A 13,076-nucleotide genomic window follows, 5' to 3' on the forward strand; every position below is an offset into this window, starting at 1 on the left:
GTGTCGAATACCCCAAGGAACAAAGCAGACATCTGCAAAGTCCACTGGATATCCTTGGGGACCCGGGCCACAGCGATTTCCAGGGGGAGAAGAGTGGCATGGGTGACAAAACCATGCTGTGGTGCATTAAGGAGTCCTTGTGGGGAGTGGAATATGCCGGGTCTACTCTTCCAATAAGCCTGTTTTGAAGGGTAGGGGAGCACTATGAAAGAATCCACAGCGACAGCTAGGTGAAGGCAGAGGTTTTTTATTTTTAAAGCTGAAAGTAATTTGCCCACGGAGTGGGGCTGCTAGGAGAAGCAGAAAGGGGAGGTGCTTAGATGAGCAAGAGCCCAGAGGAACCAGAGAGCCGCGGATGGGGACAGAGTGGTGGGGCGGCCCCAGCAGGGGGAGACTTTCTCTTCCCATCTGGAGGCCTGTGGGCCCCAGGGCCTCGACTTTTCTCTTGGGTGCCTTTCCCTTCTCTATAGGATTCCTTCCCCCTCTTTCCAAAACAAACCAGAATGTTCCCTGCTTTCCTAGTATCCCCCTGATGAGCCACGCACAGCACCAGGCAAACCAGAGCACTGATGAGAGTAGAGCTCAGATTTATGGGTCAGAAAACACCTTTGATTTTTTTTTTTTTTTACTTGACTTCCTGATGCTGTTATCTTCTTGAGAAATTTTCTCATCTTCAAAATGAGAAAAATGTATCCCCTTTCATAGGTTTTCTGAAAATAAATTAAGATCATATATAAATACACTTTAAAAACTCTAAAGGGAAGTGTGATAAGGTGGCTTGCGCATTTTTCATTTTTTGTTTTGGTCTGTTTGTTATTACTGAGGCAGAGATTAATGCAACAGTTATTCATCAAAAAGCTTACTGTGTGCCAGACCCTCTGTTGTTAGGGTTTGGCAATGTTCCGGTGACCAGGAGACCAGCTAGTTGCCAAGAATGTTCTCTACATTCTTGGTTTCTGACTCGCCAGCTCATACAGGATCATGTGCCCTTTGCTGTTTACGGGGGAGAAAAGGGCACATCAACACAGACATGGACGCCGTCTGTGGTTTGGAATTGTGATGAACTGTAGAATGCAAGTCAGTGAAAGCCAGTCCGCAATTAACACAATGAAGTTGTTGAGAACAGTTTATGATAACTTTCCACTAGGTGACAGCAGAGCCCACGGTATTACCTTAATCATTCTTACTCGAGAACAATGAGAATCTTCTGAAAGAGCGTGCCATTCTGGAGAGAGCAATTATTACTAAAACTATGATATATGGCCTTGAGTTGTCGTTGCTCTCCTGAGATAACGAAACTCCAGATTTTTAAAACAAAGTTTAGCCTTTTACATTCTTAGTCACTTGAATATATAGGAAGAACTACAACAACAATAAAAACTAACATTTATAGGCATTTGCCATGTGCCAGACACTTAGAAATGTGCAGGGCCCCTGAGACCACCCTGCTTCTCAGGGTTTCACAGGGACTGAAAGTCCTTCCTATAATTTAGAGCTAAGCCTTCCCAGCCCCACTCCTGTAACCATAACACTAACTACACAAATATGTGCTCACACCTTAACTACCCTGTCTAGAAGGGAAGGAGTTTGGTGAGCATATGAATAGTTTATTCAAGAGCTAAACAGGATTTCATAAACAATTTTCAGTTACAACGGGTGTCCCTCAGAGCATTTATCTTCATTTTTAAAAACTTTTTTCCTTGGATTCATATCAACCCTCCGTTGGGTTGCCTGCTGGTGGTTCATCCATCATGGGAGTCTACTGAGCCTCTGCAGACTCAATGGAGTCTTTTTTTCAGGACCTGAGGCTGAGAGGTCAGGGTCCTCATGGTACAAAACCTTAACCATCAGAAAGAAGTGGGAATTAGAGCAAGTGGCTGGTATTCAACTGTCCCCAGGTGCCTGAATGCTTGCCTTAGTCCTGGAGAGAGTGAGACTTGAGCACAATGCCAGGGCCATCTGGAGCAGGCTTATGCGTAAGCCATCCCACTCGGTTTGTTCTATCAGAGTATAACTTAGAAACCAGAGAGCTCTTCTAGCTGACTCCTACAGATACCTACACGGCTCCAGTTTTAAATTATTTTTAAATTATTTCTATCTCTGAAACAATGCTACATAGACAGAATTTCAAAAGGTACAACAGGGCATGCATTGAAAAGTAAGTTTGCCTTCCCACACCTGTTCCCCACAGGAACCCAGTGAGTCCTCAATTCCCAATTCCTGGTGCTGCCCAGCCCTGTCCCAAGGGAATGCTGCCAGGCTGTGCAGAGCTGCAGTCCAGATGCTGGCTCCTGACATAGCAGCTTGGGGCAGCTCAGCCAGGGGCACTGTTCAGCACAAACTTACCTCGTGATGGTTTCTCAGGAGCTAGGGGATCATAGCATGTGGGAAAATGATCTGGGGGAAATCAGGACCTAATGACAAGGTGGCCTATTGTACCCATAGAGCAGTGTGCCCTGGGGAAATTCAGTGTATATTCAGTTCATAACTGGTGTATGTATAGCAATGGCATATGTTCTCAGATGAAAGTTCAAAAATACATTTAAGTCACTTCTCCAAAGAAGAAATACAAATGGCCAACAGGCACATTACTACATCACTAATCATCAGGTAATGCAAATTAAAACCACAGTGAGATATCACCTCACACCAGTTATAATGGCCACTATCCAAAAGACAAGGAACAACAAATGCTGGTGAGGATGCGGAGAAAGTGGAACCCTCCTACACTGTTGGTGAGAATGTAAATTGGTTCAACCATTGTGGAAAGCAATATGGAAGTTTCTCAAAAAACTAAAAATAGAAATACCATTTGACCCAGGAATTCCACTCCTAGGAATTTACCGGAAGAAAACAAGATCCCTGATTAGAAAAGAATATGCACTCCACATTTATCGCCGCACTATTTACAACAGCCAAGATATGGAAGCAATCTAAGTGTCCATTAACAGATGAGTGGATAAAGAAGATGTGGTACATATATACAATGGAATATCATTCAGCCATAAAAAGAAAAGAAATCCTACTATTTGCAACAACATGGATGGAGCTAGAGGGTATTATGCTCAGTGAAATGAGCTAGGCAGAGAAAGACAAGTGCCAAATGACTTCACTCATTTGTGGAGTATAACAACAAAGTAAAACTGCAGGAACAAAATAGCAGCAGACTCGCAGACTCTGAGAAGGGACTAGTAGTTACCAAAGGGAGAAGGATTGGGGAGGTGTGTTGGGGGGTGGGGGAACAAGGGGATTAAGGGGCACTATAATTGGCAATCACAATATAGGTAGGTCATGGGGAAGGCAGTACAGCACACAGAAGACAAGTAATGACTTTATAGCCACCTACTATGCTGATGGACAGTGACTGCAGTAGAGGGGTAAGGACTTGAAAATATGGGTGAATGTTGAAACCAGTGTTGTTTATGTGAAACCATCATAAGATTATATATCAATGATACTTAAGAAAAATACACATAAATCTATCTCCTTATGTAAGTACATACATATATATATATGAAGTACATATACACATATATACATAGGCACTTAACATGTACAAGTGCACTTACATACATATATATATGTGAATATCCATATTATATGTATATGAATATAGATATATATGATAAAGTGCTTTGCTGCAATATAGAACCCAAGCCCCAGTGTCCATTTCCTAACAACCCAAGAATTAGGAATCTCATTGCACAATGTCAGCTGGAGCCACTGGAAGGGACAACCGCTGCAGAGAGGCAGCCAGCCAGCCTAGGTAAGCACACCCAGCCCCTGGCACTGGTCCTGTGTGTGTCCACACGTGCGAGCATGTGTGCTGACTGACCCAGAACGGACTCAGCTGACACCTGGAATAATTATTAAAGGAGTCCTGTTCCAGCCTCAAAAAAACATCTCAAGTTTGTCAATAATATATATGATCATTCTAAATACAGTTCCTCTGTGCTTCTTCTCCTGGAGACTAGCCATTAGGGTGCTGGAACAATTACAGGCCTCTGAGCTAGTGTGGACTCGGGTGTCTAGCATAATACAGACCCAAGGCTACAACAACTTCCTCTCCCTGGGGCCTCTTTTGGATCTAGCAGTCCCCTGTTTCTGGAGCCCTTGAGCACAAAAGGACCAATTCTACCTTCAGTCCAGACAATGCAACTCCCTGGCCTCTCTTCTAAGACTGGCAGTCCTAAATCCCTATATTCCTTTTCTTCAATCAAGATCTGTGCTCACTAGCACAAAGGTAAAGTACTGCTGAGCAGGGTTGACATCTCAGGATAATTCTTTTGGCCCCTCTCTAATCCCTCATATGTCATCTGCAACGCAAAAAAGAAAACAGAAGTCTTCCCATAATCCCCAGCTAGAAATTTCCAGTGGTTTATATTGTTAAAGCCTATGTCTGGATATATATATAAAGTCTTTTTTTAGAGCTGACTGTTTTCCACCTGATATTTGTGTATCTTCTCTAGGTAGATAAATCATGGGCTGTAACTAATAATTACATGGATACCCTTCCAATATTTATTTACTTAATCTCTTAAATATTCTTATTTTAGAGTCTAAAACTTCCGGGATGAAATTGAATAACAAGAGTGATGGCAGGCCTGTCTTCTTCCTAACTTTAGTAGGATGCCTCTACCATAGTCTACCTTAAGAAATGTGTGCTCTTGCGTTAGGATAGGAATTTGTGTAATGGGAGTATCCTTCTATTCTAAGTTTACCAAAATATTTGCTTTGGTTGTAACTTCCAGAGTAACTTGTCAGTTTCTTGATTTTCGCATGTGTCCAGATAAATGGCACTGGAACTAAACTTTACTCAGACACTCAACCTTTTCAGCTCTTTCTCTTTATGTAACATAAAATATTAACTCCACAGCTCATTAAAAGCATTGGCTTTAGAATCCAACATAACAGAGGTTAAGCCTGGTTTATGGGGCCTATTATCTTTTCTGAATTTCATTTTCTTTATCTGAAAATGGGAATAATAATACTGATTTCACAGCATTGGTGCAGTAACTTATCACATTGCCTAAAATGCAGCAAACTCAATAAATGCGTAACTATAGTTGTTGTGAATAATTGTTATTATTATTGTATCCTTCAACGGTATCAGAATGGAAAATCTCCTTAGAAAAGACTTCTGAATGAATAACTGTTTTAATTCTAAGTCTATCTAATCATCATTCTAAGGTCACCATGCTCATTTCTTCAAAGGTAGTAGGGTGATCAACTGTCCCAGGTTGCCCAGAATTGAGCGGTTTCCCGAGATGAGGGATTTCAGTGATAAAAGCAGGAAAGTCTTGGTCAAATCAGGACACATTGGTCATCCTAGATTATGAGATCATAATGCTATCTGGTTCCTTTCCTGTTTTCACCTAATCAGCCAGGGTTCTCAGAAGACAAAACTAGCCTTCAAAGAAAACCATTAAGGACTTGCTGATTGAAAGACATTGTTATCATCACCTCAATAATAACAACAATAATTTAAAAAAACATGTAGAAGAGAACTACATCTCTCTTTCTAAAGAACTTCCTAGCAAACCAAGAAAAACATTACTGGGATGATTTAACAGAAGAATTAGAACACTAAGGATTAGCATTAGGCAGCCAGCTATTGCAGTGAGGAAGGAGGTAGAAAAGAGAAGCTGGGGTACCTGACATATTTTAGGTAGTATAAATCTGGTTCTCTGATCCTCAGAGGACAGTGTAGTGGTGGTCAGTACCACATGAGGGGTGAGAGGAACAGGAAGAGGTGCAAAAGGGAGGTGTCTAGTTCCCTTCTAGAGGGGTTGGGGCAAGCCAGGAGGAGATGCTGGCTTCATGGGCTGCAGCGAGGACAGTGGCTGCCCACGTTTGTCCCAGCCTGGACTCACATGAGTCATCCCCAGATTGCTCTGAGGGGTGGGTGCAGCCATGGCTGAGAAGATTTGGAAGGACCAAGGTCAGACCTGAATCCCTGAGCTACAGCACTGCTGAGAACAGAGGGAGAAGAGCCAAGATAAGGGACATGGTGGGAAACAGAGGTCACAGCTGGGCAGACTCAAAGGGCTCAAGACACTGGCTGTGGATACAGCCAAGATACCAGGAGCTCATGTTTACTGGGTGGGGTTCAATAAAGCAAATAAAGGCATAGCGCTGTTCATAGTTTGAATTTGCTGGATGGTAGCTATTTTTAGTTTTTGCACTTCGAAAATTAAACAACTTACTTTCCCTAGTATAGAAGCAAGAGAATAAAAGTCAAGAAATGGATGTCTTTACTGTGACTAAAAGTTGTGCAAGTTGTATTTGTTCCAGCACTTTTTTCCAATCCAAACAGGCATAATGAAAAGACAAGCATTTGCATTTACAAAGGTAATTGCAGAGAAGAAGAAAGATGTCAGCATGTCTGCCAGGAGGAGGTCACTAATAAGCTCTCATAGGCCTCCTGAGATAGTGTCATAACCTCAATTTATCCGATGCAAACCAAGAACCCTAATTTTCTCTATCCATGGGGAGAAAACATATCTCTAGAGATTAGTTCTGTATACTGATCAAACCTGTAAAAGAGATGTACAAACCAGTGCATTTTTATTTGTAGTTTTAAATTTTTATTGTTTTTATTTTTATTTGTCAATGATGTAATAAAATGAACGAATAAAAGAGGGTCATGCACGGACCAATGGTGATAGCATGTCACTAAAATAGGATATTGCATAGGCACTTAGCAGTGTCTGCCCCAACAAGGTGTCAATTGATTACTTTTCAATGAGAAATTCCTACCAGAATACTAAAATCTTTATAATCAGGGTCAAATCCCTTGAAAAGTCCAGTCAAAATCAAGAGCCAGTTAATGCATTCACAAGAAAAAGTTAATTTGTTAGGCAGGAAAATAGATATGAGCAGGGTGGAAAGAGAATAAGGGCATAAAGACCACTAGAAGGGACTCAAAAAGTTATCCAATTAAAACTAGAAAAGACCCAGAGTTAATGAGTTAATCAGTTAAAGCTCAAAAGGCTAGAAGCAACTTGGCCTGGAATGTTTGAATATTCCCCACATAAAGGAGAGTATCTCAGCACAGCCCATGCCTTCATTGTGTCAGTTAGATCATGAACTTCCCTTTTACCACACTATCGTCCACACGGTTCCATTAGAACCTACCCCAATATATGACTTTCTCCACCACTCACTCGACTACTCCAGGGTTGGAACCTGACCCAATGTGATTCAATCACAATTTTTCCTTGGGAAATCTTAAAATCAGAACTGAGAAAATTGGTAATTTTTAGGTACCATGTTTCCTGTCAGGTGACCCTGAGAGGCAGAGGAGTTCAGCAAAAACTTGCACAGATGCACAAAGAACAATTATTGGAGAAGGAAATGGGAGTCTCAGAGGCATCAGGATCAGCTGCTTCCAAGGTCAGTCATATCTCTCTCTTACGGATCTTAATATCCTCATTAAATTCTCCCTTTGGCTTAAGCTAGTTTAAACTGGATTCCTTCTCTGTTGAAATAAAAAATTCCTAATGAATGTGCTCAGTGTATTTGATGCTTTCAATGAACAAGGAAGTGTATTAATGCTTTATATACTTTATCTCATTAAATCTGTACCACAACCTCTGAGGTTGGTAGTAATGTTTTACACATGAAGAAACTTTAGAGATCCAATTACTGTATTAAAGACAATGCTACCTGGATGTTCCACAAGTGTCTCATATCAACATGTCTAAAACACAACCATATCTCCATCTATAAAATGTGGAAGGCAGTTTTTGCTGCCTGGACTGCTCTTCTCCTATACATCTAGCCAACTAGTTCCTTCTGACCTTGAGGTGTCAGCTTAAATGTCCTCAGAGAAGACTACCCTGCCTACCTAAACTAAAGTAGGTTCTCCAGTAGCAACTTACTTTCTTCTTTACCAGCAATTTTAATTATATAGTATTTTGTTTAGATCTTGTGCATGCTCCCATATTAGACTGTGAACTTCACGATGGCAGGGACTATACCAGTATTATTTGCCATTACAACCCCTACATCTAGCACAGTTCCTGGCACAGAGAAGGTGCTCCATAAATGTGATTGGATAAATTAAAGATTTCTAAATATTTCCTTTCATGTATCTATGAAGCTATATATTCAACACCTTTCAACACCTATTTATTTATTGAGCAAGTACATGCAGAACACTCTGATAGACCCTGTTGAGACAAAAACACAAATAGCTTCTCTCCTACAGGGGCTCACAGCATAGCATAAGACTCAGGGAAATCATTATAATACAAGGGGAAAAGTGTTACAACAGAGATATGAACAAAGTGCTATGGTTACAAGGAAGGAAGTAAGCAAGATATGATCCAGAAAAGTTAAAAGTGAGGGAAAGAAAGGGATTGCCATTCAAGTGGTTAGTCTTGATGTTTCTATTCTGATTAAGCTTTTCCCTATATCCTGTTCCAATTTTTTTTATTAAGGTATCATTGATATACACTCTTATGAAGGTTTACCCCATTCCAATTTGTAAGACCTACAGCAGAAGTCATAGTAAACATCTTCTCAAGTAGTAATATATAAAATTTTCTGGAATGTTATGCTCATCCTTATCGCATGGCTATTTCCATATTTCTCTGTAAAGACAGGGAACCTGCCTGCCTCAGCCCAGGCATCTCCAAAGAAGCCCAGGCCTGTCATACAGATGGCATTTTGTCTCTTTCTGCGCTGCCAGATCCCTTTCTCTGGTGCTGAGATTAGAGGACAATGGTTTTTGATCCCTTTTAACACTCAAAGGATAATGTTCCTCTTTCAAGACACTGTCCCAAGTGTTCTCATTATAGTGGATGGTTTTATGGACAATAACCCGATACCTGTTTCCAGTCCCACTGATCCTTAACCGAGTGCCCCACCCCCAACACAGAGCTATTCCTCTAGCTGTGATCCAGGATAGAACTCTCCTTCCTCTAATTACCCTGCAACTTTGTCGCTTGTTAGGGACATTTCAAATAAAACCTTTCTTTGGGATTTGCATGTAGGTGTAGGAGTAATTGTGGTTGATCTAACGGAAAACAAAGGGTTTAGCAAACCATCGCTGCCCACAGTAAAACATACAAGGTAGCAACAGGAGGAAAGAAGCAGATATAATGTAACTATACATGTTTTTAATCTTGGGATTTTAATATTTAACACCATCACAATGTAGTTTTATCAGTCGTCCTAGAAATGAGACGCTGCCCCTGCAATAATAAAATATAATAAAAAAAAAAAAAAAAATAATAATAATAATAATAATAAATTCCTAAAAAGTACCCACTTAAGTGGAAAAGACGGAAAATGTTGTCTGGTGTCTTGAGAAATGAACAAAGTGAAAGCAATTTTAAAATAAAAATATTTTCCTTTCAAACGAAAAGCTTGCTTCATCTGTTGACAGAGCAAATATAGGTGCCCACCTGAGGGCCAATTTTGCAAGTTGGTTGGGGGCCCCGGCTGTGTCTGCCCCTAGAATGCCACCTTTGCCATTTAACGAGTTTGCTCTCCTTGGCCATGATACTTCGCTCTATTTGCCTTTAGTTCCCTCATCTGTAAAATGGATATAAACATGGGAATTATCTCACAGAATTGTCATCAGAATTAAATAAGAAAATGTCTGTATAGTGCCTAAAAGCTCTAGGTACCACATCAGTATAATTACTCACTATAATTACTCTTAACCTTAATTTTTCATGTCAAATATCTTTGGAGGGTATTGAAAAATCCTGAAAGTGAAACTATGTAACTTAAATCTTGAGTGCATCCTGTATCTCTAAGTAGGGTCTGTAAGACGGATAACCTAGGAATAGTCAGAACTCCTACATGGAGAGGGGACAAAATCCCTCTTATTTTGCATTCTCCGAGGGGCCTTACAGAATGTAAAAGCCTGGCAAACAGATGGGCTCCTCAAATTTAAGTTCGTGGTCACCTTTTAAAGTTGCCGGGGAAACTACAGGCCTGGGCCGCAGCCAGCTCCAGGAGCCCATCCCGTGTTCTCCAAACCGCCCCTTCCTTCCCGTTATCCTGCCCTTCCCCAGCCTGGCCTCCGCCGCCTGCTGTCTTCCTCCAGCGCCGCTTACCGGCAGCGGCGCGAGAGCCCAGGAGCGTCCCTCGCGCCCTCTCCGCGGTGGGGCCGGGCCGCCCGTCTGCGCATGCTCCTTGCCGCGCGGGCGGGAGGGCGGACGCCGCGCGCGGGGCCGCTGGGGCTCGGGAGGCCGGCGCCTGACGCCAGCCACGCAGCGGCGGGAGGGCGCGCACCGCGGCGGCGGCGTCCTGGAGACCCCCGAGAGATGGAAGCGGCGGCGCCGGCGGCGGCCGAGGCGGCGGGGCGCGAGGAGCTCGGTGCGTGCTGCGCGCGGGCAGCGGTGCTGGACGACGTGGCGCGGGGCCGCGGGATGCGCCGAAGAGCGGGGCCGGCGGTTGGCCTGGGTGGGGGAGGCGGGTGCTGCCGAAGGCCGGCCGCATCCGGGGGTCAAGGTGCTTGTCACTAGACAGGGACCGAGTGGGGTGTTTTCTTGTTGTCGTTGGGTTTTTTGGTCAACGTTCTTGGGGTTGGAGTTAAACCCAGCCAAGCAGAGCTACGCGGGGCGTGTGGGGTGAGCCGGGACCCGGAAGGTGACCGACCTCGGGGTCGGCTCCCGCACGGAAACCGGCTGTCGGACCGGAGAGCAGGGCTTGGCGATTCGCCAGGGCCCACAGAGGGCGTCAGGATGGGCGGGTGTGGGTGTGGGTGGGTGTGCGCTGGCGGTCGGGTGCGCTGTGTGTGCACGTCAAAGGCGAGCGAGAGCCTGCGCTGTGGCTCTCACCGTTTTTTCCAGAGATGCTTTAAGGAACTTGTCGTTGTCGGCCTTTCAAACGCCGCAGCCTCTTTGGCGTCCCAGGTGAATTCTTAATTTTCCCTTTGCCGTCCCGGGAGTGGCGAGCTGGACGCGCAGACTAGACTGGGCGGGGGATACCTGTAGCGAGCTCCCTAGGCGAAGTTTGTTTTCCTGCCTTTCCTCTGGTCTCTGTCTCCTTGGCCACAGGGAATGTAAATCGCTGTTTATGGCTCTCCGCTGTCAAAACACAAAACAAAAGAATCAGAGGAGTAATATTATAGTTGCCTCCACATAAATGCATTATATTTAGGAATATCTTTAATTTGATGCTGAATGATTACATGACTTAAAAAGTTGTGCTTTAAAAAAATACTCTTGTAGTATCTAGTAGGTTGGTGTTCCTGTAATAATGATTAGGATACTTTGCAGTAGATTACTTTTAGGTCATAATAATGATAGAAATAAACAACATATTGAATGTTTACTGTGGGTTACACACTGTGCTAAGAAGTTTACATAAGCATTGTCTCTTAATCGTCAGAACAAATGGGCAAATAGTTGCTATTAGTATCCCCATTTTATAAACACAAGGATTTTAAACTTATTAATGGCAGAGCCAGGTTGGTTTCAAATTCATTAATAACTTAAGTGAAAATGTGGGGAAATGTGCATTTTCATGCTCTGCTGGTTAAGAGCAGCATAATATATTTATCCTTAAAAATGTACATTTTCTTCTGTCACTATTTGCAGATAATATGATATACAGAGAAAACCCTAAAGAATCCATGAAAAAAACTACTAGAACTAATAACTGAATTCAGCAAAGTTACAGGATACAAAATTAATACACAGAAATATGTTGCATTCCTATGTACTAACAACTAATTAGCAGAAAGAGAAATCAGGAAAACAATTCCCTGTACAATTGCATCAAAAAGAATAAAATACCTAGGAATAAAACTAACCAAGGAGGTGAAAGACCTATGCTCTGACAACTACAAAACACTCATGAGAGAAATTAAAGAAGACACCAATAAATGGAAATCTGTCCCATGCTCATGGATAGGAAGAATTAATGTCAAAATGGCCATCCTGCCTGAAGCAATTTACAGATTCAGTGCAGTCCCTATCAAAATACCAACAGCATTCTTCAATGAATCAGAACAAATAGTTCTAAAATTCATATGGAACCACAGAAGACTCTAAACAGCCAAAGCAATCATGAAAAGAACAAAGCTGGGGGGATTATGCTCCCTGACTTCAAGCTGTACTACAAAGCCACAGCAATCAAAACAATTTGGTACTAGCACAAGAACAGACCCACAGATCTGTGGAACAGAATAGAGAGCCCAGATATACACTCATGTTTATATGGTCAATTAATATGTGAAAAAGGAGCTGTGAAATATACAATGGGGAAATGACAACCCCTTCAACAACTGGTGTTAGCAAAACTGGACAGCTACACTAAGAGAATGAAACTGGATTATTGTCTAACTCCATACACAAAAGTAAACACAAAATGGATCAAAGAGCTGAATGTAAGTCAAGAAACCATAAAACTCTTAGAAGAAAACATAGGCAAAAATCTCTTGAATGTAAGCATGAGCAATATTTTCCTAGACACATCTTGGGCAAGGGAAACAAAATAAAAAATGAACACACAGGACTACATCAAACTAAAAAGCTTCTGTATAGCAAAAGACACCATCAGCAGAACAAAAAGGCATCCTACTATGGGAGAATATATTCATAAATGATCCATCTATTAAGGGGTAAACATCCAAAATTTGTGAAGAACTCATATGCCTCAACACCCAAAAAACAAATAACCTGATTAAAAAATGGGTGGAGGACCTGTACAGACACTTCTCCAAAGAAGAGATAGAAATGGCCAACAGGCACATGAAAAGATGGTCCACATCACTAATCACCAGGGAAATGCAAATTAAAACCACAATGCAACATCACCTCACACCAGTTAGAATAGCCACTATACAAAAGACAAAAACAAATGCTGGTGAGCATGTGGAGAAATAGGAACCCTCCTACACTGTTTATGGGAATGCAGATTGGTGCAACTGCCGTGGAAAGCAGTATTGAGATTCCTCAGAAAACTGAAAATAGAACTACCATTTGACCCAGCAATTCCACTCTGAGGAATTTATCCAAAGAAATCAAAATTCCTGATTTGAAAAGATATCTGCACCCCTATGTTTATCGCCACACTATTTGCAATAGCCAAGATATGGAAGCAACCAAAGT

General features: G+C 42.2%; 1 protein-coding gene and 1 long non-coding RNA gene across 8 annotated transcripts in view; one reads left to right on the forward strand and one right to left on the reverse strand.

The window, feature by feature from the left end:
• Nucleotides 1-9,087: 9,087 nt before the first annotated feature.
• LOC140844352 (uncharacterized) lies at nt 9,088-10,080 on the reverse strand. The gene is made up of 3 exons (XR_012122496.1): nt 9,923-10,080; nt 9,278-9,543; nt 9,088-9,200 (listed from the first exon to the last, which is right to left on the reverse strand). It is a non-coding gene; the product is annotated as an uncharacterized lncRNA (long non-coding RNA).
• A 50-nt stretch (nt 10,081-10,130) lies between these two features.
• The window catches only part of SLC36A4 (solute carrier family 36 member 4), a 66,668-nt gene continuing 63,722 nt past the window's right edge, over nt 10,131-13,076 (forward strand). For 2 of the 7 annotated variants that reach the window (XM_073215897.1, XM_073215896.1), the window contains exon 1: nt 10,143-10,335. In XM_073215897.1, coding sequence (XP_073071998.1) covers nt 10,146-10,335 — 190 coding nt within the window. In that variant the 5' untranslated portion in view covers nt 10,143-10,145. Of the gene's footprint in view, nt 10,336-13,076 lie in introns of all 7 variants that reach the window. The other 5 variants (XM_073215894.1, XM_073215892.1, XM_073215895.1 and 2 more) reach the window with 4 other exon arrangements.

The sequence above is a fragment of the Manis javanica genome, chromosome 11, assembly GCF_040802235.1.
Source record: "Manis javanica isolate MJ-LG chromosome 11, MJ_LKY, whole genome shotgun sequence".
Lineage (NCBI taxonomy): Eukaryota > Metazoa > Chordata > Mammalia > Pholidota > Manidae > Manis > Manis javanica.